Source organism: Boleophthalmus pectinirostris, unplaced genomic scaffold, assembly GCF_026225935.1.
Source record: "Boleophthalmus pectinirostris isolate CB_2022bp ecotype Guang Dong unplaced genomic scaffold, ASM2622593v1 HiC_scaffold_8, whole genome shotgun sequence".
Lineage (NCBI taxonomy): Eukaryota > Metazoa > Chordata > Actinopteri > Gobiiformes > Gobiidae > Boleophthalmus > Boleophthalmus pectinirostris.
Genome location: NW_026571515.1, coordinates 9,307,030 through 9,334,631, shown reverse-complemented (window position 1 = coordinate 9,334,631; position 27,602 = coordinate 9,307,030). Strand labels below are relative to the sequence as shown.

The following is a 27,602-nucleotide window of genomic DNA, read 5'->3' as shown; positions in this document are numbered from 1 at the left end:
TTTCTTCATCTGACAACTCCAGGTAAGTTTGTGATGAGGAAACAACATTATAACAAGAGATCAGAAAATAGCGTAATATGGGCCCTTTAAGTTAGTAAAAAAAAAAAAAAGTCTCATTATTATTATGAAGACCCCATCTGTCTTCTCCCCTCTTTCTCCCAAATCTGGTCTCTCTCGTTTCTGTCGTTGTACCTTGTTGAGAAGCAGGAGGAGGATGCCGTTGTGTGAGACCAGCCTGACTTCCTGTTCGAAGCGTTGCATCCTGGGTACTTCACTGGAGAAGGCGACCTGAGCGAAGCCGGTGCCGTCAAAGTACGCCGCATCGTTCACCCAGGCCTGAGTCAGCAGAGGCTTCAACCTGCAGAGTACACATGGTTTAAAAAAGGCATACATAGAGTGATTGATTTGTTCACACATCATCTTTACGTCGTGTAGAATACTGTTACCTCCTCAAAAATATACCCGGAGTTGTGTTTTGTTTCATTCACACATGTTTGAGTAATTATTTATTTATTATTAGTCTGTATACGTTTCCAAAGCTCAAAATGCTCTGTTCCACCTTGTGATGTCATGTAGTGCATAATAGTTTTCAAGGTGACAGCTACTTTTATCTTCAGTTGAGTACAGATTCACAATTCCAGAGCTGAAATCATCCAAATGATTCTAGTGAAGGTGTGTGGAGTTTAAAAACACAATGGCGCACTTCCTGTATTGCCACGTGACATCACAAGGTGGAACAGAGTGTTTTCTGTTTGAGAAAAGAAGAACTCAGCTTAAATATGCAGGGTTTGTGTGTTAAACATGAAACATGTGTGAATGAAAACATGAAAACACAACTCCAGGTCTGTTTTTGATGAAGAAACTTAGAAAAAAGATGAGAAAACAGCGTAATATGGGCCCTTTAAATATATATTTTTTATGTTGCACTATGTTAACTTGGTGGTCTGTCATCTGCTCTGTCACCAGTGTTGGGAGTAATGTATTATAAAAGTAATGTATTACAGTAATGCGTTGATTTTTGCTGTAACGCAGTAATGTAAGGCATTACAGGGGGAGAAATTGTAATATTTTACTCGGTACAAATGTGAGTAACGCGCGTTACAATGCTTTTTTAACCTGGATTGAAGTGGTGGGTTTTTCTTCATAGAAATTCGCTAAAATCACCGTGAAATCAGCAGCGGTGAAACGCCGGAGACGCGGCCGGATAGACCTTCAGTTAACCACGGGTGAAAGGACCAACCCGCTGTTTAGACCTGGTTTAGACCTGGGTCACTTCTGGTTTAGACCTGGTTTACAGTCATCCCTCGCTCTAACGCGATTCACTAACGCGGTCTCGCTGTTTCGCTGATTTTTAGAATTTTTTTTTTGTGCAATTTTGCATGCCTTTTGTTTTTAGTGTATGAACACGTATTGCGTTCCTCCGCTGTGTCCTGATCGGCTGAGGGACTCCTGTCTCCTGTACAGTACAGTACAGAATATGTTCAGCTGCCAAATTTAAATAAATGTTCAATCTGTATCAGTGTGATTCTGAGGTGCTGTATGTCTGCAAGTTTTCTCTCCGACAAAATCCACAACGTCGACGAAATGTTCTGCACCGACAAAGTCTCCTGCACTCACACCCAAAAGACAGAGGACGATGCAAACCATCGCACAAAAAGTTGGACTTCTGGACACGCTGAAGGAAGGTAGAAGTTACGCGCTGTAGCAGAGTTTTGCACCGGGTCTTGTACCCGCAAATAGTTGCTGAAATCAGGACCGTGAGCCCGCGCAGCAGGGTCCATAAAGCGCGATCGGGCGACAGCCGCTCTTACCTCCGTGAGGTGCGGAGCCAAGCCGGTCCTTTCTCCTGCGATCACCTTCGAGCCCGTCCCTACAGTGAGTCCTGTTTTAGTCCTAGTTCAGTTCTGGTTTAGTCCTCCTCTTCAGTCCTGGAATCAGTCTGAGGTTAGTCCTGTTATAGTCCTGGTTTAGTCCTGGTTCAGCTCTGGTTTAGTCCTGGTTTAGACCTTGTTTAGTCCTGGTTCAGTCCATATACGGCTCAAAAGTTTAGCTTTTTCGCAGTTATTTTGGTGAGAGAAACTTAAAGTAATGCAATAGTAATGTAATGCCTTACATTTTAAATGCAGTAATATTGTAATGTAACGAATTACTTTGAAATGACAGTAATAAGTAATAAATAACGCATTACAGTTTTAAAGTAACTTGCCCAACAGTGTCTGTCACCATGGTAATACAGCTGCTTTGTTTGGAATGTTCCACAGTATGGCATTAAACATACTGTATCTGTCTTGCATTTATTCAATTAAAAGCCTGATCTCACCAAGAAATATTTGAGATGTATTTTTGTGTTACCATGGTTAACCTGTTACCATCCACCTAATTTTGGCGTGTGCACAATAGCACTACATACCCAAATGCCATTGCTTATTAAAAGAAAACCTTAGAATCCACATGCTTGTGTGAGGCACCATTTTAAAGCTTAGGCCTTCTAGTTTCTGTAGATATGTATATGAAGACTGTGAGTGCTGCCTAACCTACAGTACAGTCAATTAAAAATTTTATTTTTTTTATTTTTTTTGCTTCGAAAAAAAAAAAAAGAAAAAAAATAAAGGCCTTAGCTTGGGCATACTTCATGCTAGGCATTTGTGACTCGCTACACTCATTGTTCAAGTTGTTGGCAACAACTGTGTAGAATTTCAGATCTCTAGGACAAAGGGTTTTGATGCTGTGAGCCTTTGTGTATACAAAATGACAATTCGGCACAAGATTGCCAAATTTGTGCCAAAATAATAATAATATAATAATAATAATAATAATAGTTATTATTATAATACAAATTTTTCTGATCTTTAGGCATGTTTTCTCAAGAAAAAAACCTAAAAGTAGCCAAAATTGTCTTCCAAGTGGCAGATCTGCCCACTATGGCCCCTCCCGCACTGCTTCTCTGTGTCTCTCTTGTTGCGCTTGTAAACACAGCGCCCGTTTCAAAGACTATCTGCATGTCACACCCACCGTTTGAAAGCTCTGGTGATAGGCTAAAACAATATGTCAATCACTTTCTGGAAGATCCAATGACTGAAGAGATTTCCCGTAAACAAACTGATGATGCGTGCGTAAAGCCAAGAAGTACGTGGGTGCATTAGCTTCTTCAGCGGCTTGTCCCAGCTAAACCCCGCCACCGACAACAGCGGGGAGGGCTTCATTTTGAAGCTAAGAGTGTGAGGAAAACAAGCGTACCCAAGAGCGCCAAGAGAAACAGAACTCAGAGAGGGAGAAGGCTCGGAAAGGCAACATAATATTTTCATTCAGGCATTCATCCACTCATACGGACGAGGATTTTCTAGATTATTTACCCACATGGAATTATTTTATGGAAAAAACAACTTGATATTCTTTTTCTGTGGATTATTACGGACTTATTGAGTACAACTTTTCATGGATTGAATGCGTTTTGGACCGACAGAACCGGCTCAAAGGTAAGAAACGCGTATCTTATTCTTTGATTATGATGTGAATTTTTAAATGATAGCGTTTTGGGCTCGTTGTACGGCATAAAATGAATGATATGGTTGTTTTATTGATAAATTAAGCTTTCAAACGATGTATGGCATGCCAGTAGTGAAAACAATAATGAAGGTGAATATACAGAGTGAACATTTTTTACTGGAAAATCGCCCGCCGGCGGGTGGATGGTAAGTTAAAGGTTTGTTGGTTTGTTGGTTGTTTTGGACACTGACCTGCCGCAGGGTCGGTCCTCAGTCGTGTTGAGGTTGAAAACATTCTCAAAGTTGTACAGACTCAGCACCTCCTCGTTCAGAGTGTCCAGTTCGATACAGCCCTTGAAGTTGGGCAGAGCCAGTTCTGGAGGAGGCTAGAGAAGATATAAAACACACAATCAGTATAATGTCTACAGAATATTTAATAAAGAATGATTTTTTCAGCACAAGGTAAGCATTACATTTTGTTAAAATATGTCAAATTAAAAGGCCCATGTTATGCTATTTACTGATCTATGTTATAATGTTGTTTCCTCATCACAAACAGACCTGGAGTTGTGGAGTTTTGTTTCATTCACACACACATGTTTAACATACAAACCCTACATATTCTGGTTCTTCTCTCACCACAAAAACGCTCTGTTACACCTTGTGATCTCATGTGGTGAAATAGGAAGTGTTCCATTGTGTTTTTAAACCACATACATCTTCCCTGGAATAATTTGGATAATTTCAGCACTGGGCACAACAGATCATTTTGAGCTTTGGAAATGTAGATAGACTAATGATAAAGGATGCGTGAATGAAACAAAACACAACTCCAGGTTTGTTTTTAAGGATGTAACAGCATTATAACATGAATTAACTGAGCATAATTCAGGACCTTTAATTACCAGAGTGCAATGAGATCAGGTCAGAGAGGAGTAAACCAGGACTAGAGCAGAAACTCACCGTAAAGGAGCTGGGGTACCCTCCCACGTAGAACACAGTGTCATCTGTTAACAGGCTGAGCAGGCCCTGATCTCCTCCGGCCTCCACATTGCCTTTGGTCACTCTCTGCTCTCTGTCTTCGGCCTCAGAAGACATGGACATCTGACCGTACTGCAGGATCCTACAGACACACACAAGAGACCGATCAGACGGTCACTAGAGCTGCCAGATTAACTGCTATCGAATCAAAATTGCGACTTCAATGGACTCAGTTAGCAAATCTAGACAATCTAGACAAATTAAACAAAAAACCTAAATATCCTTTTGTGTTATTCTGCTTAAAAACAGTAAGTCCTGTAGATCTGCACAAGCATGTTCTGAAATGTGATTCGTGTATTAGTCCAGTCAGTTTGTATTTCCGTATTTGTCAATTCTTCTGGACATGTTTAAAATGTGAACAGAACCCTTTTGTTAATTAAAAGATTAAAATCGCCTGTTGTTGTGATTGTGTTGTCCGTACCTCTCCAGCACCACTCTGTTGAAGTTGCCATCGGCCTTGACGTCTTCGGTCATCAGAACCTGTGCAGTGTCTCCTCCGATGTTGAAGTACCAGCGCAGCCTCCTCCCCTCCAGAGTCATGCCCAGGAACTCCTTAGAGGACTGACAAAGAAATACATTTTTGTAAGAAACTGTAAGAATGATAAATTAAATCTACTTTTCTATCTACTTTTGTTGAATAACTTGAATTTCACATATTCATATTCATTTAGATAGTTCAGACCGGAGTTCTGCACCGGGTCGAGTACTCGCAAATAGTTGCTGAAACGGGAGGGTATCCGGGTGGGTAGTGATTACACATGGGCGGGTCAAGTGAATCAAATGAATAACGGACGAGAGAAAAACACTTGATGTGCATCCACGGTGTCCGTTGCCCTGGAATCAAGTGCCATTTTCCCAGAACGATGGACCAGGCTGAGAGAGACTTTAGTGTATTTATTACATAAAACCATCTGAGATGAACCTGGTTCAGTCCTGGTTCAGACCTGGTTTAGATCTGGCGATCAGCTCTGAGGTTTGCGGAGTGTATACATTTATAATTCCCTAATGACAAGTTATAGGATCAGTCCTGGTTCAGTCCTGGTTCAGACCTCGTTTAGTCCTGGTTAAGTCCTGGTGTTGTCCTGGTCCAGTCCTGGTGTAGTCCTGATTTAGTCCTAGACTATTGGGCTGTCGTATTGATCCCGATTTATCACAGGCACGGGTGAGTAACGGGTGGAATGTTAACGGGTCTGGACAGGTGCGGATTTAACTTTGGTATAATCACAGGCGGTTCTGTACTGCGCAGGTGCGGTCAGGTGTGGGTCTCCAAACAGGGACCCGTGCAGGATTTTGGTTCAGACTACCTAGAAGTTAATCCAATAGTCCAAATGTTAATCCTCACTTTCCTTATACAATCTGAGCTCACCATGATGAGTTTATAAGTGCTTTTCACAACTCTCAGAGACCAATGTAAAGTTAACAATACTTTTTAACGTGCATTGTCTAATTATCAGACCATAAAACACTTTATAATTAGACACAGCCTGCACACAGTGGACTTATTTTGACCTGAAGAGCTGCTTATGCACAATATCTGTACTGGAGCAAGGCATATTTTACTGTGATACATGTGAAAAAATCTAATACAAGGCCTTTAAAGGTGCATTTCTGGTGGAAGGTCCATCAACTGCTTGAATAACATTGCTTTGCTTGAATGTTCCACCGTCTGGCATTTAACTTTTCTATCTCCATGGAGACAAATGAGACAAGCCCAATCTAGTCTCGCTAGTCTCTTGTTATTTTTGCTACACATTTTTTAGACTTCATTATTAACATTTATAGTTTTACTTTTTGTTATTATAATATGTTGTCCATTATCCTGTGTCCAAATAACTTCCTTTGTGGACCAATAAAGTTTGTCTAAATCTAAGTCAAAGTCTAATGCCGTACTGTGGAACATTCCTGGCAACCCTAACCTCGGCAAAGAGGTAACATGCAGTAGTGTAACCTCAACCCTTTAATAAACATCTTTAGATACTACAGTATTTTTTCTGTGTATAATTTGCTACACATTTCAAAACATCTCCAGTACTCACATCTTTGTTGCCGAGGTAGAAGACAAACTGCTTGGTGGCCTCGTCCTGGCGTCTCTTGCGGACTGTGGTCTCGGGGAGGGTGATGTAGAACTTGAGGTTGTTGTAGGCTGCCAGGTCTGCCAGGTTCGACGGGTTTCGGACTTGGACTCCCGAGGTGCCATTGAACTTCATCGGGACGCCCACCTGTAAGCATAAACAAGCAACGTGACCTCCTGTATCCCTGCATATTTAGGTGTGTTTTTAAACTCCACACACCTTCACTAGAATCAGTTGGATAATTTTATCACCTCTGTAAATCTCAAAATGTGCATTAATTAAAGCATTTTTGTGTATGGGCCATGGACATATTTGTACAGACACAGTATAATGGGACACTAGTAGTTTGAATCCGTGTACCTTGCTGGCGGCGTTGCGGGCCTGCTGGATCAGCTCTCTGATGCGGGTGATGCTCTCAGAGATGTTTGGCATTTGGGCCGTGTGGTTCTGGAGTTTGTCGAGTTTCTTCAGGAGCAGAGGAACTGTGTCTCCCAACATCTTCACTACAGACAAAAGGAACAAAAACATTCAGTACAATATGACTTTACATTTCTGTTCTGTCAGCTCATTTAGTTTCGTGTATTAGACTTTGAAATATTCTAAGTTAAGTTTGTTTGTTTTTTTCTAGTTTCAAGTACAATTTTCTTACCACTTAATTTAGCTTGATTTTAAGTCACAGTATATAACTTTTCAGCCTAAAAAATAGGCTAAAATAAAACATGTTTTTGCATTTTGGTTGTGTTTTTTACACTGAAAAACTGATTAACAAGTCGAATACTCTAAGCCAGGGGTGTCAAACTCAAATTCACAGAGGGCCAAAATTAAAAACTGGGACTAAGTCATGGGCCAAACTAAATATTTATTGAAAAATTTAACCAACATCTTAATTTTTTCTCTTCTTTCGAGATATATAATGTAAAACCTTTTCTTATTAAAATAAATGTTTAATAATAGTTTTGCTTAAACATTGAATCCAGAACAAATATAATATAAAATAGTAACACATTTTTAAATAAATAATGTCTGTATAGTCTATCTGTAGCCGGCGGGCCAGCTCTAATACATATGTGATATGACCTCGCAGGCCAAATATAATTATATCTCGGGCCAAATTTGGTCCCCGGTCCTGAGTTTGACATGTCTGTTCTAAGCCTAATATGTGAACACACTAAGTAATTTGAGATAATCCTTTCAGATAATTATAAAAATACAAAAAAGTCTTGTGTTACCTGTCATGTTGGCGTCTGCCAGGGCATTGTTGATATCCGTGTTGGTGGCGTTGGCGTCTCCGTACGTGTCCTGCCATTTGTCCAGCTGTTCTTTGATTGGTTGAAGAGCGTTGTTCACATTTGTTGCCGTGGTGTTTGCCTTTTCAGCCAAGTCTTTAGCCTCTTGGATCTCCTTAGTCACATCTGTTCAGCACAATAATAAAATGTACAGTTTAAATAAGACCTGTCATGTAAAACAGACTTGAGATATTAGTGATGTGACAACAATATTCAATCATCTTTACTTTACAGAGAGTTACTATTTCAATTGATTCATGCACATTTAAATAATCCTGTGTTGTCCTGCACTGGTTTGAGAAAATTTCTGTTTCCCCCTACACCCTAGAGTTTTTAGAGAGTTTTTAGAGAGTTTTAGAGTGGTAGTTTTATATCCAGAAGATTTTCAGTTCTGTCTACAAAACAAAACAAACACTAAAATGATATATGCATTTCGTACTTGTGGTGAAGTTCAGGTTATTTAAAATCTTCTCCAGCTCCACGGTCACATTTTTCTGTTTGTCTTTGACGTCGTCCAGTCTCTGCTTCGTTTCCTCCAACTTTGGGTTCAACTCTGACAAAACACAACAAAAACAGACAATAAACATAAGAAACATGCAGCTTTAATTGTGATATGGTCAAATTGTGATATAAATCAAAGTGTATTTTACCATTGTTGAGTTCATCTCTCAGTTTCTCCACCTCGTCCTTGAGCTCCAGGCTGTGGTTCTTCAGTGAGTCTGCGACCTGACCCAAGTCCTGATTCTTCACGTGCTGACAAAACAAAAAGATAAATGGGTGAACACTGAAGTATAGTATATACAGTATAGTTGGGGAGAGTCCTAAAAATGTTCTCAAGGACAGTACAGTTATATTGCTTGCAAATCATGCTCAGGTAAAAGTACACATTTTTATTAATAATTACAGTGATCAGAGGGCAGTGGCATTAGGCATTCTTGTTTAAATATAGAAATGGGCGATAATACTGGATGATAACGATTTTAATGGATTTGAATCTAAGTCAGAGGAGGGACTGCGTGTCTCTCAAACAGGGGAAGCTCTTTACATTTTCAATTTTATCATATACTATAATTTAAGAAATTCAGTTACATTTGTATAAATATCTAAATGTAACTACACAATAACCCTGCTCGGCAATTAAGAAAGTTAGGAGTAAACTTGTTTCATAATAATTAGTTAGAGTAAGGGTTAATTAGGGTTAGGGTTAATTCAATTAATTGACAAGCACCATTGTAATATAATAACGGAAGTACACTTACAATGCTAGAATTATACTCTTTACAAAGACAAGTTTGAAATATCTAAAAAAACAATCAACTAAAACATTTTCAGAAAAATGTATTCAATAACAGTAACTAACAATTTAAAATGGTCACCCTGAAGTAATTCTTAAAATGTAAACATTGTCAAGGACTGCTTTAGGCCTAAAATAGAAATATATAATAAAATTGTACCTCCAGTGCTTTGGTGGCAGCCTTGTCGGCCACGTTGGCTGCCTCCTCCGCCTCTTTGACACTGTTGATGATTTTATTATAGGCCTGAGTCACATCCACAAAACCATCCTTCTTCGTGTCTTCAACCAAACTGTACAACCAAATCACAAAACAGCATTTTAGAAAAAAAAAATGCACAAAATACAAACAGTGAAAGAGTATTTTGTATCACCTGGAGATATTCATGGCGAGTTCGTTGAGCATCTCGGCGTGTTTCTCAGCCTGTTCCACCAGGGGAATTTTGGATTCAGTCCAGGCAAAACTGTCCACTTTTTTAGCCAAAGGTGTCCTGGCTCCATCCAACTGGGCGGCCAGACGCTCATACTCCTGGAAAATATGATTGGTCACAATATTTAAATCTCCTATATTATGGTATTTTACGGGCTATTAGGCGCTCTGGATTATAAGACGCACTGTCATTAAATGGTCTATTTTCAAACTTTTTTCACAAATAAACACCACCGGACTTTAATCAAAACACAACAGTTGGATGGGTCAGTGGTTTTGTTTGTTTGTCACGTTCACGGTGACTCTGGGCTTTGTTCAGCTGTGGTGTGTAGGGAGGGTGCTGTCTGGGACCGCTGGATAGTTTGGCGTGTTCGCAGTGACTCAGTTGTTCAGTTGTGACTCAGAAAGGTACATTGGACTCGCTTTTTCGTTAATTCATTCCATTCCTCGTCCACGTGGAGTGATGAGTGTGGCTGCGGGTGTTTTTCGCTACCCGGTTGCTGTCTGCTCCGTGTGTGTTTGCGTGCTCTGCGGGTGGTGCGGCTTTATAGTTTACTGAAGTCACGATGGGACACCCGAGTGGATTCGTGTATGGGGTGCGCTGGATTGCGGGGCGTGCGGTCGTTTTTTGATGCGGTTAGAGGCTTAAGAGCGCGTCTAATAACCCGGAAAATACAGTACACAAAATTTACTCTTTTGAGCTTTAAGTCATGTTAGAATGTAGTTACTTCATCACAAACATAGTTGGGAGTTGTTTGGTCTGTTTGTGATGATGTAATATGGACCTTGTAAACATGTACAAACACTTCTGTTAGAGCCATAATTTAATTTATTAAATAGTTATTTTATATTTTACCATAAATTCATATTTTATTATACCTTAAAAACAATTATTAAAATATTATTCTTAAAATTATAGAAATGTTAAAATGATTTATTTTCAGTCCCAATTTAAGTTACTTCAGTCAATCTGTCTTTTGGTTTATAGCGTAAGAGGGTGGGTCCACGTAAGAGGGTGTGTCCTAGGTAGGTAAATTAGGTCAAATAATCAGGTCAAATAGGGAGACAGGTGTGTGGGGAGAATGGCATTGTGGAGGGCGACCGACACGGTCTTTGACCGCACCACACCGCACCGCACTGAACTGCATACGCTGAAAATCTGCAAATAAAAGAAATCAAACGAACCACAGACTACGTGAGTTTTTTGTACATTTTGTGTGAGTCAAGAAGCGGACGCCCTAAGGATGGCTATTTACATGTGTTACAGCTCATGTTAAACTAGAAGCCATAACAACTTCTATATGATATAATATAAAGTAAACAGGGTCCAGACCTCTTTGGAGTCCTGGAGCATGGACAGCAGATCGTTGACTGCAGCGATGTCGTCTTCAGCCATCTGCAGCTGCTCGTTCACCTCCTTCTCTTGGGACACCAGCTCGTCTACTCTCCTCTGAGGAAAGAAGTTACATAATTATAATTTTTATGATTTATGATGATTTATGACTATTCTTATTATGAACTAAGGTATCAGCTGCTTGTCCCAGTGAAATCTATTAATAATGTAAACTGCTAAACTAATACAAGAAGCATAATACAATTCTGAACATTTTGTAGAGATCTAAATAGTGTTTAGAGTGATTTTATAGGAGTTGTGATGTGGTGACAGTGTCAGTAGCTGCAGAGTGGTTGCCTTGTATCCAGAGGATTGTCAGTTCTATCTATCCCTGCCCAACTTGTCCAATGGTTCTTTTTTTATTATGTTATTTTTTATTTTTATTTTTGCAATTTTAAAATTATACATAAGAAAAACATAATGTATGGAGTAAGAAAGCTTTCAGAAATATTGGTGTGCATAGGATAGAAATTCCTGCATACTTGGCTGTAGTTGAGCATAAAATAAATATTTGTAAACTATCAAATGAGTCCAGTCGTACATAAAATGTATTGTGTGTATTTCATCCATCAGAATACGAATTGAAAAGTTACGACATCAAGAATTACAATTACAAAATGAAAATTTACGATTACACTTTCTTCAGTACAAATACGAATTCACAGATGCGACTCTACTGTCAGTTATGGTTTAGTCGTGGTTTAGACCTGGTTTAGTCCTCTTGGTTCAGTCCTGGGATCAGTCCTGGTTTAGTCCTGGTTTAATCCTGGTTTATCTACAGAATAAAATCCACACTCTTACCTGCTGGTCTTCAATGGCCTTCTCGTTGTTAGTGTTGATCTCTTCTGCTCGGGCCGTGTTGTTCACTGCTTCGTTCAGAGCGTCTCTCAGGTCCATCATCTGTGACCTGAACTTGTTCAGATGGTCTTTGATCCAGTGTGTGGTGTTCTCATTGCCCAGCTGTCTGTCTGCCAGCTCATCATACACACGGTCCAGCACTGAGGAGAGGAGGAACAACTTTAGTTCTAGTTTAGATCTAGTTTTGGATCAGTTCTGCTATAGTCCTGGTTTAGTCCTCATTTAGATCTGCTTAAGTCTTGCTATAGTCTTGGTTTAGGTCTGGTTTAGTCGTGCTTTAGTCCTGGTTTATATCTGGTTTAATCCTGCTTTAATCTTGGTTTAGATCTGGTTTAGTCGTGCTTTGGTCTTGGTTTAGATCTGGTATAGTCCTGCTATAATCCTGATTTAGATCTGGTTTAATTCTTCGTTAGTCCTGGTTTAGATCTGGTTAGGTCCTGTTATAGTCCTAGTTTAGATCTGGTTATGTACTGCTTTAGTCTTGGTTTAAATATGGTTTAGTTGCGCCTTAGTCCTGGCTTAGATATGGTTTAATTCTGCTCTAGTCCTGGTTTAGATCTGGTTAGGTCCTGTTATAGTCCTAGTTTAGATCTGGTTAAGTCCTGCTTTAGTCCTGGTTTAGTTGTGCTTTAGTCCTGGTTTAGATTTGGTTTAGTCCTGCTTTGGTCCAAGTATTCTTCCAGCTCTTTGTAAAATCCATTGAACTTACACTTCTGTGCCTCGGTCTTCTCGCGGTCGGCGATCTTCTTCTGTCCACTGCAGCTCCTGAACCTCATCTCTCTGAGCATGGCCTGGACCTCGTTCATCATCTTCTCCCTGTCCCCTTCATCCTGGTCCTCGTCTGTGGAGTTCAGCGAGCGGTTTGCCATCAAGAGAAGGTCTGTGCAACAAAGGGAAAATACAACAGTTAGAAGATGTTTGTAACAGCGACACAGTAATGGTTGGGATGAAGCATTTGACATGGAAATATATTAAACGAATGAGAAGTTTTGAAAGGAGTCATTCCCAAGAACAAAGTTTGAACCTCAAGCCTTAAATTTGGTGGACATGTTCAACCACTGAGTCTTTTTTTTTTTTTCAAATAATTCTTTATTTAAAGGAGTACTGTGTAACTTTTCAGGTCAGAGGTCAGCTACCATGGAGATGCTATTGCTTTGTCTGTAGTGTTTCACAATATGGTATTAAACATTCATGAGATGCATTTCGATTATGGGTGCTTTAATTTTTCAGAAATAACTGTGAGTGGGGTCATCTTTTATTCCTTCTGCCATAAACCTTTTAAATGGAAAGTAAATTTACTATTGTGTCCCCTGATGCACTGAGGTTTGAATGTATGGCGTGTGTTGTATGTATTTGTTTTTCTTTTTATTTTATTATTTATGGAATGTGCATGACCAGAGATGTGCGAACTGAATTACTCTTTGGGATCAATAAAGTTGTTGATTGATTCTATAAATTGCCCTGGTGGCGCCTCCTGCTTATCTCTGGAGAGTGAAAAGTTTAATCCCATACTTTGGAATATTGGAGGTAAAGCAATAACATCTCCATTGAGACAAAGTTAAACAGTTCACCTTTAACCAGAAACGTCCCACTGAGATTTGGACGCTCTTTCAGGGGAGTGCGGTGTCCAAAATGTGGCCTATATTGTGTATTATTTATGGTTAGGGATGTAACAAAAACTGAAATATCGTGATATCGTATCGTCAAAAGTCTCACAATAATATCGTGAGCTGTCACAATATATCGAATTACAAGTTCCTTTGCTTAAATGCAAATGTTTTATAGTAGCAACAGTTTATAAACATCAGAAACTACATCCCATGATTCATTTCAGTGCAGACAACATGAATAAATATGTTTTTTACTTGAATTCTTGGGATTATGATGGAAATAATTCTCATTACATCCCTTTTTATTGTGTGTTATATATAGTGAAAGGGGAGACCTGACAAGTTAAATTACCATTAATGTCCATGGTCATGTTGTTGATAAAAGACAGTAAGTCCTCTGCTCTCTGGTGAGTGGAGTTTGAACTGTCCCCAAGGTTTCCAGCGCGCTGACTCAGCGCTGATGCCTGCAACACATTTTAAACAAGAATTCATCATTAAAGGTGCATTGTGTAATTTGTCTGGTGGAGGATCCATCAAATGCTGTCAGAATGCAATTTTTTCTAGGTATTTTTGAGCAGTAAAACCACCCGTAATAAAAAAAAAGTAAAGTAGAGCTGTTTAATGTCACACTGTGGAACATTCGACCTTAGAATCAAACAGGTCCCGAAACCAAACAGCTACACAGTGCACTTTTAAATGTTTTAAATATTTTCAGATATTATGAATTTTCACATGTACTGAGTAAAGACCGTACCTTGTTCTGTAGTTCATCAATGTCAGAGTTTACATTGTCCACTTCAGCCTCCAACATTTCAGCTTTGTCTCTACTGCTGTCCAGAGTGCTGTTGTAGTTTTCAATGGAGTGCTGGAAAGAAAAGAGAAAAAAATAAGAAATAAGAAAACATGGAGACAAAGTTTTGCCCATAGCCAATATTAGCTACAGTAATAATATGTCCTATATCTTTACAACAATATAGCAGTGTTTATTCTAGCTCATATTGGTACTTTGCATTTATATCATGCTGGGGGTGTATTTCTATATATTTCTGTGGTGAAATGTTCATCAGTTACCATGGTGACACAATACACAAATTAGCAGTGACTACCAAAATAGTTTTTAGACTGCCTGAAAACTAGGACTGGGTATCATTAAGAAGTTGCCGATATGATACAAACCTCAATACAGTGAGCTTTCAATTTGATACTATTTTATATAATATATTTCAAATCGATTCGATACGGTTCAATAAATAATAAAGGCTGTGATACTAAAAGTCTTTGTTAAACCACTTCTTGTGCAAAGTGAATATGAAACACAAACAAAACAGTAAAAATGTCAAATGTGTTGCATAAACTAGTTTCCTTTCTCTGAACAAGCAACAACTGTAGCGCTGTAACAAAATTATTTTGTAAAATATGCTAAAAAATATAATATATCGATACAGCAGCCCACGATATCGATACTGTATCATCACATTAAACAATATAATATATCGATATTTCAATATTTTTGCACACCTGTACTGAAAACTCAAAAAAAAAAAAAACAAAAAAAAAACAAAACAACAAAAACAAAAAATTGATTTAAACAACACACCTTCAAGAGCCTGTAAAAAATAAGAGCATTCATGGTCCTGTTTAAGTGTTAGATTTTTTGATTTTCAGCAAAAAGGTGAAAGTGACAGACTAATTCTAGCGAGGTTGTGATTAGAATTTTATGTGTGTGAGACTTTTTCAAACACCCAAATCTGTTCAATTGTTGTAGTTCCAATTAAATCAGCTCTTTATGGTCAGATTGTGTTAAAATAAAGCTCAGATTTAACTCGAGTGACAGAGCGTCAGACAGAGCAGTTGATACTCACAGCGATGTCGTCCATGGTCTTGTTGAGGTTGTCCAGTTGGGCCCACGCGATGGAGCTGGCGTTCAGGTTCCTGAGCTGACCGGCCACAGACGTGAAGTTCTCGTTCATTTTGTCCAAATCCTCCAATAACACGATCACACAGCTGTCACAGGCTGGGGACAAAGAACAGCTCTGTTAAAAGGACTGGTGTTTTACTGGCTGTGTTTCTGTTTTTGATTTTAATAGTGATTATTAATAGTGATGAAAAAGGGATGAAAATAGCTTTAAAGGTACCATCAAAGTTACACAATGCAGCTTTAATGAATATGAGACGTCATTTTCTGATAGTGTTTTTATGTACACTATTACACACATAAACACAAAAAACAAGTGCATTTCTGTCAAATCAGGTGAGTTTTATAATTTATGCTTTTCATGTTTTCAAAAGTTACGTCTATATTAGTGCTGTGCAAATACTCTACTTTAAATACCTGTAAACCATTTTTGTAGTCTCAAATGAACTCCAAATATTACCAAATTTTGATTTAGTGAAAAACCCACTTTAGTTAAAATTAGGGCTATGATAAAAATTATGAAGCTACTTTTGTTTAATTTAAATAAACCCAATAATAAATGAGTTCATATTAACCATAAACCAAAACAGATGCTTTTGGATTTTTCCACCGATTCTGTCATAGAACTGTTCTCAATTGAAAATACAGTCTCTTTACAATGTTTTAATATGGCACAAATGTATATATCTATGTATGTATGAAATATTATTATGATTTAGATATTAGTTTTCTTTGCAGACAAGAGACAAAACCAAAAATACCATATAAAATGAGTTCATAAACAGTGAGTCTTACTTTCACAGTGCATGGAGTGCTGGTGCTCCACTGGGACACTGTACTGGTTCGTGCAGGTGTCACACTGTTTCCCCGTCATCCCGTCCGGACAGCGACACTCTCCGGTCCTGGGGTCACAGCGCCCCCCTCTGCAGTTACACTCTGCACAGGGACAAAGCACGGGTCAGGGAGGGTCAGCTGGGGGTTTGTCTCCATAGAGTTGCTGTATATTCTTTCTCTAAGCTCCCCTGTTCTTGTAAATTGTTTAGTTTATCTTTTCGATTTCCTTTATTTTTTTGTTATATACCAAATTTGGAGAGATCACATCTGAACTGGAAATCTGTAATAGGTAAATATTTTCTCTTCCCAAAAAACTAACAAACAAACAAAAAAAAAACCCTAAACAATCAAACAAACAAACAAAAATTATGGTTTAATCTGAATGGTTTTGTTTCATTTAACTGTGTTATATACTGGTAGGTGTATATTGTGATCCCAACATAAGATTAATGACTAAATAAGTAAGAAATGTCTTGTCTTTGCCTTTGCGCTAATATTAAATTTAATTAAACATAATATTCTACTTATAATAATAACATAATATATCTACATAATATTCTACTATTTGTAAAGGCTCTCTTAGTAACATGTTTAATGTACGCTAATGTAACCTTATTAAATACATGAATAAAACAAGTAAACATCAAGACTAAAGCTGAGAATTATTTATTTTAAGGTGCACTATGTAATGTCTTTGGACCCCCAAATCTGCCATCTGCTTTTTCCCATGGTAATGTTTTCACTTTTGCTGGAATGTTTCACAGTATGGCATTAAACTATGTTGCATTTTTTCAATAACAAAATTTATTTTTAATGCTATGTTTACTGACATATTGTAGAAAATTCCAGATCTCCATACTGCACTGCACTGTTGCACTGTATCAAGGGCAGTCACTGCCAGCTCAATCCTTGCCTTCTTGGCCTACATTACCAGAGGTATAATACTCCCTACAATGGAAGGATAGAAACACTAGACAGGATTAATATAAATAATTTCAGCTGTGGGCCACAACCTCCCTCCTCTTCTTAATCTACAATGCAACAGCAAAACCATCAGCCTCCTCAGCCATCACATGACAGTAACAATCTGCCAGACAATATGGAGACTCACTCTTGCATCCGTCAGGTCCGTAGTCCCAGAATCCAGGGGCGCACTGTTTGCAGTTGGGTCCGTTGACTCCGGGCTGACAGGAGCAGGCACCTGTCAGAGGGTCGCAGGGCTGGAGCAGAGCAGCAGACGCCTCGCAGTCACAGGCACGGCAGCCCAAGCACGAGTCAAACCCAAACATACCATCCTGAAAGAGAAGGACAAAAGAGGAGAATATAAACAGTGTGTTTTGAGAGAAGAATTCAGCCAAAATACGCTAGGTATTTGTGTTAAACATATCTAAATGAAACAAAACAAAACTCCAGGTATGTTTTTGATGAGGAAACAATATTATAACATAGATCAGAAAATAATGCAAGATTTTGTTCAGCATAGTAGAATAATATCTAAACATCTCTAGTAAATATAAGACCGCTGTGTGCTGTCTGTTTCTGTGAGATGACCCTCAAAATTTCTCTTACCTCACAACGGTCACAGAGAGGACCTGTGACTCCTGGTTTGCAGCGACACTGTCCGGTGTGGGGGTCACATGACTCAGTGCCACAAGGAGAACAGCTGCATTCTGGGAAAATAAAATACATTTACCTAGTCATGAAATGGATTTAATCAAGTGGGAATGAAACAAAACTACAGCACAAGGTAAGTTTTTGAGGTTGATATGCTGTTATTGTATCTATTCAATTCAGTGCAATATGGGAATAATTTTGAAAATTTGTAATGTAGATTTTGTTTTTTCAGGGCTTAACCCTTGCTTACTAGCAAAGGAGAAATTCAATTTGTCAACTGCATAATCATTCAGGTCCATAATGGGTGCTTTCACTAGTCAGGCTGGTGCCACCTAGTGCTTCTGCTCAATTTTGTTTCTCTCTTCCTTCACACCTCTGGAACTGAAAGCACCTAATATAGGCCTGAATGATTCTGCTAATATGGCCCCATACTCAGTGCAGTTCAACAGGCCTAGCTAACAAACAGAAACTATAAACAAGTAGATGTGTTAGTTTCAGAGTAGTTTCAGTGTATTTAGCTCCTCCCTTCAGACAGATATAAGGCAGTGTCCACCAGTGATTGACCAGAAGCTGATGAAGCAGCTTGGATGAGATGCAAAATGAATTTGACCAAAATGAACTTTTGTCCAGCTGACAAATTGGGGGTTTTACACACCTTTGCTTACTGGCCACTGTGGCTAGTCCCCATTTAGTTCAATCATTCACTGTTAGCCAGATTTCAATTGTAACATAGCTTATGTCCTCATCTCAATCCACATTTAATTGTATTTATTTATTTGTTTTATTACATTTCACATTTCTTTTAATGTTCTATATGTAAAGACCAATTGACCAGTGGCTATTAAGGCTAAATAAGTCACCTAACCACATTTGGCTAGTTGGCTGATATTTACAACCAACCTCTGGTACCTGGCCACATAAAATAATCCACATTGGCCATAGTTTTATCTGTGGACTCACTGGTGCAGTTCTGTGCGTGAATGGCATCTCCATAGTAACCCTGGGCACACAGTTCACAGTGGGGGCCTGCGGTGTTGTGCATGCAGCCCAGACACTCTCCGGTCAGAGGGTGGCAGTCTGTGAACAACATGTTACTGTCTGTGTTCCCGTTACATTGGCACGGCTCGCACCTGCTGCCAATCACCATGGGGTTTCCGTAGTAACCGGGGGCACACCTGCCAACACAGAGGAGACAGGAGTAAAAGGGTTAAAGCTTTCTCACTATTAGGGTGGGCACTGCAGAAGTAATAGTAGTAATAGTTGGTAATAGAATAAAGTAGCAGTAGTAGCAGTAGTTATTTAGTTACGACTTCCTAAACCTTTTAACTCGGGCTACACTTTTGGAAAAATAATCAAAAGTTATTATTAATAGCATTATTAATAAATAAAATATAGAAGAGAATATCAACACCTCAAACAACAACAAGGCCTAATGTACTGGTCTAAACTGCCTTGGAAGTATTATCAGAACAATTTGATTCTGGTAAAAATTACATAAAAGTACATTTTAGTGTTATATAAATGAAAGTAATGTTTGACGTGAAATACATGTGACCAACAATTTAAAATATACTATAATAAAGTCATAATGTGGAGCTTTACCGTTCACAGTGGGGTCCTGCGTATCCGGGCATACACAGACACTGCATCCTGTCAGTCTTCTGCACACAGCCCTCTGCAAAGCTGCAAACACAGGAGGTCATTCAGATGAGCTCTGAGGTTAAATGTCTATAACACAGACACAGGGACATGTACTGACTTATTAGAGGACACGCTGAGCGGGCACGGGCAGCTAGGAGCAGGACACAGCCTGACCGTCCAGAGTGTTGTTGCCCATGAAGCCACCCTGGCACTTCTCACAGTGATCGCCTGCTGTATTGTGACGACAGTTCTGAGGAAAACACGTGATATGTATTATTAATCTCTGATCTTTCTTATCTTACTTATGATAAGTAATTTTTTTTTTGGACTATAAGTCACAAATTTTTTCATGGTTTGGGTGGTCCTGTGACTTATACTTTGGTGCGATTTATATATATTAAAATTTTCACACTGACAGTCGCGAGAGGGCGCTCTAGGCTTGTGTGTCAGTATTTGCTGCTCCTGTCACACCTGTACCACTGTGACTTCACTCTACTGCACATGTCTCCTGCAGAAAGACTCGCTGTCCTGTCTGGGATCATGTCAGTCGATCACACCATTACTTCTATACCACTGAAAATTTGAAAATGAAAGTGACATGGAATAATTCTAACTGGAACTGATACTGAGTCTGACGACAGCTACGCAGAAGAGGGAGCGGCACTCCATTTACCTCAGGAGGTCGTGAAGTTGCTCAGAAGTGATACCGAGGATGAAGAATTCAATGGATTTAGTGACTTGGAGCGAAATCGAGAGTTTTATGTTCTGTTGTTTATGGTTTAATTATCAGAATAACTGTTAATATGTTACATTAACAGCCTGTTGTTCTCTGTTCTATTGTTATTGCTATAAGTTGGTCCTGTCTCCCCCAAAAAAGTGCAACATATAGTCCAGTGCAATTTATATATGTTTTTTTCCTCTTCATTACTCTACATTTTGGCAGGTGCGACTTATACTCCGGAGCAACTTATAGTCCGAAAAATATGGAAATATGAGAGAACAGAACTATAATGACCCCAGTATGAATAAAACAGGAGTATATCTCACCATGCAGATGCCAGACCCGTCCAGACACTGATCTGAGTGTCCGTTACAGTTACAGGGGACACATTTACCCAGGAACAGACCAATGGTGACTCTGTAGTACCCAGGAGCACATTTCTGTGGAATGTAAAGAAAGTTCTTAAATTACAGATCCAAGGGAGGAGAGATTAAGTAAGATTACATGACTGAATACATGAAAAAGGGTGTCGAGTGATTTTGGGCAGTGCTGCTGCTTAGATATGAGTCAATGTGCTGACTCAAGCAAACCTGCACATTGTAAATTATAATTCTATTTACTCACGTTGGCCCAACACTATTGAAACAGGTCTGAGTCATATGATACCCAGTCCTGTCCTCTCCCTCACCCCTCACCTGGCACGAGTCTCCCTGGTAGTTGGCGGGGCACATGCAGATCTCCACATTATTCGCATGTCGTCCAGCGGGCAGAGTCTCCGCCCCCTCCAGCACGGCCCCTCGGATGGACACAGAGTGGGCCGACTGTGAGTGAAGAGCCCTGATCTGCATAGACTCCAGAGACACCAGCACCATCATCAGCTCTTCTCGAGACACCGCGTTACCAGTCTGAGCGTGACGGAAACTGCCCTGGAACCACACACACGCAGACACATAATCAGACTTCTCCTTTCCTGCTGTACTGTTTTAAAAAGAATCAAAAAAAATAATGTAGGATATTAAGGAAGACTAAATTAACGTTCTCGATTTACAATCAGACCCACTGGAATGACACAGAGAACAACAGATAATCATTTCATTGTCACTGGGCCAGGGCATTAAACTATGGAGAATGTACTGGTGTATATGAAAACCAGTGTGACAGTTGCATAATGTTTTGATAAAATTGGGTCGGCTTAAGCATATTACACGTTTTCTAGTAATACTACAGGTATTGACTTACCTCCACAATGTGCACTATTCCACTGTGAGGGTCTTCAGCTGAGGGGTACTCTCTTTCCATGAACACAAGCGTCATTTTGTTTCCCTGTACGATGATAAAAGTACTACAGTCAGTATACTATAGTTCAAAAGTATCTGTGTACATTTAATAATAATAAAACACTTGTGTAGTGCTTTTTAAGGTACTCAAAGACGCTTTACATGAGGAGATAAACAAAGGCAAACAAGAGAAAGAGATGGGTTTTCAGGACTTTTTTTAAACATGGGGAGTGTGAGTTTTGCTTTTCTACTACCAAGTAAATTGTGAAAAGTATCATTAACGGATAATAAATAGCATTGTAGGTGGCAGTTGTCCTGTACCTTGAGGATGACATCGGGTCTGGAGGACTCGGCCGGCAGCAGAGCGTCTCCTCTCATGGTCTGAGTGTGGAGTCTGTATCTGAGGGAGCCGCCATAAGATGACACCTGTAAAAATAATAATGCATTAGTCTTATATTGCGCTTTTCCAGATGCTCAAAGCCACTTTCGCTGCAATTTGGTGCATTATTCATTCACTACACATTTAGTGGTGGAGGCTTGGGCAGTAGCATGAAATAATTATGCAAGAATAGTTTAGATCAGTGTTTCCCAAACTTTTTTTCTGGGGACCCATATTTTAAAAGTCACAAACCTTCGCGATCCAAGTCAATAGACATTATTCGTAAATCACAAAATAAAGTTGGATGTGACCATATTGAACATTAATGAGGATATTTTATTGTTGACTGACTGATCGTGTGTCTCTGAACAATTAGTATTACTCAAGTTTTAAACAATGAAAAACAGTAATTGAACCAGCAATAAAAGGATCCATGAGACACTAAATTCTTTTTCTTTTCAACATTCAACATAAATAGACTATAAAATAATTACAAAAAGATTAGAAATGATACAAAACATGTCTTAACATTTCAACATTTCTAATGAGATACGTGGGCCTGTCTGTGTTTTTGTAACGTGTTCCAGTCCGGTTTGCAGGAGGAGAGCGCAGCAGCAGATCAGGAGCAGCGTTCAGTCTGTTTCTGTGCTTTGTCTTCATTTTTGTGAGCACAGAAAATCCCAATTCAAACAAATATGTAGGAGTGAAAGGAATAAGCACAGAAACACAAATTCAGGGCAGGCAGATAGGATTCTCTGACTCACTCGCTCTCTCATGTGTCAGAACTGTATATTGCCGACCTACGTGCAGATCGTGACAAGGCGACCCAAAAAAAATCTCTTGCGACCCACCTGAGGATCTGACCCAGTTTTTGGGAAATAATGGTTTAGATCTGTGGTCAGTGTCTTGCCCAAGGATAGAGTGACAGTATGCACAGGTGAGAGCTGGGATTGCCACACTTTTTATTAATGGACAAAAGCTACTCCCACCCTTCATAAACAGTACAATTCTTCCTACACTGCCCCTTTAAACAGAAGACAGGAAAGGCAGCTTTACTGTATTAAATCCAGACAACACTGGACCAGACAAGCACAAGATTCAACACGACGATCTCCCCTTTACTGTACACACTGTCTACGTCTCCACTCAAAGATACTAGTCTAATCTGAGGGATCTGAGTGTTCTGGAGGAGAAGCAGGTTGTGAGCCACATAAAAGCTTTGTTTCAGGCCATAGACCCAACATCGATGGAGATCTGTGGACTTCAAAGGCCTTTGTATAAGCGTGTTTGGACTGGTTTCGCTCACACACGGATGAGGAGTAAACAGCTGGAGGAGTACTGAGACAGACAAGAATGGTTTCTGAAGTTAAAGGTGAAATGCACAAGTTACCATGTAGATGGTATTGCTTTGCCTGGAATAGTCCATGGAATCATATTAAACATTTCCATCTACAATTTATACATTACAGGTGTTTTTAATGCTCAAAAATACAATTTCTTCTATTTATTTATTTGTTTATTTATTTGAGACAGGGACAGAGCGCAATTTTGACATTGACCTTATCAGGAGAGATGCATTGTACCAGGTTGTAGCACCAGTGCTAATTTCTACTTGTAGTCCCTGGCAGGTTCATTGATTGATTTTATTTAACTGACCTTGGCTATCAACTGTTCTTCGTGGGGACCTATGTGCATGTTTTGGTTGAATTTCTGTGAATTAAAGTGAAAGAGCCAGCCAAGGGCGTAGGTTTGGTCTCAAGTTTGGGTCTGGGCAGGTCCAAAATAAGTGAGAAGTGGTTTAAATCTTTAGTTTGCAAAATGTACAGTTTGTGTCCATTGCCCTTCTGAGATTATTCTTTACCAGATAACAGCGATGTAGAAGTCTGTAGCAGATTTCCCTTTGCTTGTTGGTGATGAGATATTTGTGAGGTAATGTCCAGACATTTTTCCATTGAATATTGTCAGTAGAGTACGGCTGCTCACAGTGCACGAGTAGGGCTTCGTTTTGGAGGCACACTTATGGTGATAGTCGACTCATTATAAGGCAAGTTTAATTGAAGATGAAGCCAAGTAAGTTTGTTTTGAAAAGTTTTTCAAAGTTTGGTGTGCAGCGCCTTCACTCACACCTGCTCAAGTCACCATCTTTGGGTGCTGGCCCTGTCCTGCCGCTTCCCCAGTTTAGACTCCTGGCTCCACTAACGACATCACTCTGTTGCAGTCAATGAAATGGCGGCAGGAGTAACCCTGTCGACATATCACTGAATACATCTCAGAACATCTAATAAACCAAATGTAAACTAAAATGTGTTAAATTAATAATAATAATAATAATATAAATGAAAATGGCAAATACTGGTAGGGACTTGTCACCTAAATATTGATTGTGAAATGTCCCGAACGTCCCTATGCAAACCTACGTCCTTTGAGCCAGTTAAAATATTATGATGAAAATTTACAATTTGTGGTTTGGTTGTTTATTAGACCTTGCCATGATAAAGTATTATTTTTATATATTTCATTATTTCTTATAGACATATTCTTATAAATGTACCATATAAAATAAAAAGGAATAAAGGCCGGATATAAAGGAGGGACATCACTGCATGTTAGTCACAGGTATTATATTACAGAGCACAGAGCACTATCCTCTATGTTTAGTTATACAGACATAATAAACAAAATGTTGAATTCAAAATATGCAGTGGCTGAAAGAAAGACTTTACATAAATCTCTTTCATTACAAAACTTGGCCCGTAGCAACCGTCTGCCGTGGACCTTAACTGAATAAACTCAGGCTGGTGTGATTGGACAGATAAGATGAATTGCCTGTTGTTTTAAGGGCTCCTGTCTTCACACACGAGAGAGTACGATATGATAACACTGTGGAGATACCTGCACTGTACTGTAGGAGACACATACTTCTGTACAGTAGTTATGGCAGGTGTGCTTAATCTAGATAAAGTACACGACATTCTCTGGTGATTTATGCACTGTTGATCACTGCATTTCAACAGCAAGTCTAAAGTTATTCTTTACTAAAGCTATGGTATGCAACTAAAATATACTAGATTAAATGCATGTTTTTGACCTTTTAGTTGTGTTTATTGCACTGAAAAACATAGAAAAACATTTGTCCTCACTGTCATCACTTGTATCTCTACAATCCTTATTTGACTCTTATTTGCCTTGAGAAGGGCCTGGCTTTAATTTCCATTTCCACAGAATCACGCAAGTGACGTGCCACCTCCAGAAAGTTACATACCAGTTACATAAAACTTGGACTAAACTCAGATTAATTTTGAAACTAACCCAGGACTAGACTAGGACTAACCCCACACTAGACCAGGATAAATTCAGTACCATCAGTCTTTGTTTTTGCTTTATTAAGGTTACTAACTTGTTTAATTATGTGTGTTAGCATTTAGGGCTGTTGCGGTCAGGGAATTTCTCCTGCGGTGTGGTATAGCGGCTCAACAGCAAGGTATGCGGTGATATTGCACCCCCTCCTCCACCTCCCATTCCCCGGAGTTATAATATTTCCAGCGGCACAGGAAACTCTCTCCAATGATGCACTTGCTGCGCAGAAGCACATGTACCTTGGTTGTCGCGAGGATAAAGCCTGTGTAGGGTGGGAGAAGTAATATTTGGCTTTGGAACAAGTGCCGCTGCATCTCTCCAGCTCTCTTTGGCAGCTCAGCTCAGAGTCCCGCACCGGCTCGGGTACCCGCGAACTTAAGAGAGAGAGCCCCTAGCACGAGCACGCGGAGTAGGGTGTCCGCAAAGCACGATCGGGTGACGGCCGCATTTACCTCTGTGCAGCGTGGAGTTCTATGCTGGTCCTTTTGCCCTGGGTTAGTCCTGGGTTACCACGGGCACGGGTGCTAATGGGTGGAATGTTAATGGGTCTGGGGGGGGGTGCGGTTGTCTAAAAATGGACCCGTGCAGGACTCTGGGGCGGTGATGACGGTGGCCCAACACGCACCGCGGCGGGTCTCTTAGTACCACAGTGATTCATTTTTGCGGTTATTGCGACAGCCCTATTAGTTAGCATGTTGTATTGTCATAGAAAACAATGTCATGTAACAAAAATTACTATCAACTGGACTCTTTATTAAGAAGTGCAAGCTAAGATCTTAGCCTAATGTTGTGAAGCCATGTATACCACTTCAAGTATAAGTTCTTTTATGACAGTTACGGACTCACAATAAAGCCAAAGCTAGACACTGACCTTGTCTCCGAGGTAGGCTTTGGGGGCGTGCCAGTGAAGGTCCTGGTAAATATCAGGCACATCTGTGAGATCGGCCTCCACCAGGTCCTGTCCTGGGTACACGCTCACGGGCACCTCCTGTCTGTCAGCTCCTAGCAGCACCCAGCCCTCCATGTCCATGATCTGGGACCAAACAAGGGCATTATTACAAAACTAAAACTGAATTGTGCAGCCCAAGTCGAACTATAATACAAATAATAAAAGTCCCACCTCAAAGCGTCGCTTGTCTGAGCTGCGGCAGCGGTCAGTGGCTCCGAAGCAGAAGCAGCTGGTGCAGCCTTTGGGGTTGGTGGGGTCCAGGTGGAAGGTGCCCACTCTGCACTGGTCACAGCGGGGGCCCTGCACGTTCTCCTGCACACAGCAAGACCACGGGTTAGGGCAGGGGAAGGAAAGATATGCAACTTTTATTTCATCAACTTTTATGACAAAGAGTATCCCACTACTCTAGTATGAATGTTTTTCAAGGTATTTAAAACTATAAAAATAACAGCAAGTGAGATCAGCATTTCCAGAGACTAGCAGGTGGCCCTCCAACAGAAAAGTTACAAAGTGTGTAATCTTTAAATACGTGTATTGACTGATTCTTCCATTACTGCATCTGAACTGATCAAATGCGACATGCAAACTAAAAAATAATCTCAATTTCATTTTTTTCCCTTCAGTCCAGGAGTGTTGAAGCTAACCTTGCAGACACACTGTCCGGTGAAGGAGTTGCACACTTCCTCCTCTGTTCCTGCATCGTTACAGTCGCACGGTCTGCAGTTTGGGTAACCATAGAAACCAGGGGCACAGCGGTCACACTGGCGACCCACGACATTGTCCTTACACCTATAAAAGACACAACATTAGTCAGTAAAGATCCCAAAATAACCCCACCCCTGATTTATAAAACTTTTACAGCCTTTAGTTTCTACCTGCACTGCCCGCTGAGGTGGTCACAGCTGGCCTCGGGGGAGAGGATGCCCGCCCTGGAGCAGTTGCAGATCTCACAGCCGACCACCGGGTGGCAGCCAAAGGTCTGGGGCTCACACTGGGTGCACTCAGGCAGCAGGGTGCGGGGAGGGCAGATACAGTCTCCAGTCACAGGCTCACAGAGTCTGGTGCCACAGTTACAGGCTGAGGAGAGAGGGCACAGAAGGGAGGATGGGTAAGAGAAATACTGCAGGACTTTAGACTGGTGGTACCTCTTACCCTGGCTTGTACCCACTCTAAAAAGGAAGTAGATTTGTGACAGTTGCATTTAATTAAGAGTGCTTTAATTAATAGTAAAATGCACATGTTTTGTAAAAGATATTGCTATAAAAAGCTGATAAATATAAAACATAATATAATATAAAACACTGTCAGTTGAGTTAAGTCATATTTTTAAACAGTTTGGATTTCTCAAAAACTTAAATGTATTTTTTTGGAACTTCTGGGGGCCCCCATAGTACCCTTAAGGAACCTGATAGGGACCCTGGATGCCACTACAGTGATATTTGGCAGTAT

The 27,602-nt window shown here is 39.9% G+C and overlaps 1 protein-coding gene across 1 annotated transcript in view; it reads right to left on the bottom strand.

The window, feature by feature from the left end:
* Nucleotides 1-27,602, bottom strand: part of lama5 (laminin, alpha 5) — a 149,969-nt gene that overhangs the window by 15,645 nt on the left and 106,722 nt on the right. Inside the window, 32 exon segments of the mRNA XM_055166165.1 lie at nucleotides 193-358; nucleotides 3,738-3,871; nucleotides 4,449-4,608; nucleotides 4,948-5,087; nucleotides 6,563-6,745; nucleotides 6,959-7,101; nucleotides 7,828-8,010; nucleotides 8,324-8,437; nucleotides 8,535-8,637; nucleotides 9,339-9,468; nucleotides 9,550-9,704; nucleotides 10,939-11,055; nucleotides 11,800-11,996; nucleotides 12,566-12,736; nucleotides 13,819-13,930; nucleotides 14,221-14,331; nucleotides 15,329-15,480; nucleotides 16,177-16,317; nucleotides 17,327-17,510; nucleotides 17,785-17,885; nucleotides 18,790-19,004; nucleotides 19,432-19,512; nucleotides 19,589-19,623; nucleotides 19,625-19,720; nucleotides 20,518-20,631; nucleotides 20,887-21,117; nucleotides 21,431-21,514; nucleotides 21,790-21,894; nucleotides 26,076-26,237; nucleotides 26,325-26,465; nucleotides 26,798-26,942; nucleotides 27,029-27,230. Of these exon segments, the coding sequence (XP_055022140.1) occupies nucleotides 193-358; nucleotides 3,738-3,871; nucleotides 4,449-4,608; nucleotides 4,948-5,087; nucleotides 6,563-6,745; nucleotides 6,959-7,101; nucleotides 7,828-8,010; nucleotides 8,324-8,437; nucleotides 8,535-8,637; nucleotides 9,339-9,468; nucleotides 9,550-9,704; nucleotides 10,939-11,055; nucleotides 11,800-11,996; nucleotides 12,566-12,736; nucleotides 13,819-13,930; nucleotides 14,221-14,331; nucleotides 15,329-15,480; nucleotides 16,177-16,317; nucleotides 17,327-17,510; nucleotides 17,785-17,885; nucleotides 18,790-19,004; nucleotides 19,432-19,512; nucleotides 19,589-19,623; nucleotides 19,625-19,720; nucleotides 20,518-20,631; nucleotides 20,887-21,117; nucleotides 21,431-21,514; nucleotides 21,790-21,894; nucleotides 26,076-26,237; nucleotides 26,325-26,465; nucleotides 26,798-26,942; nucleotides 27,029-27,230 (4,508 nt within the window).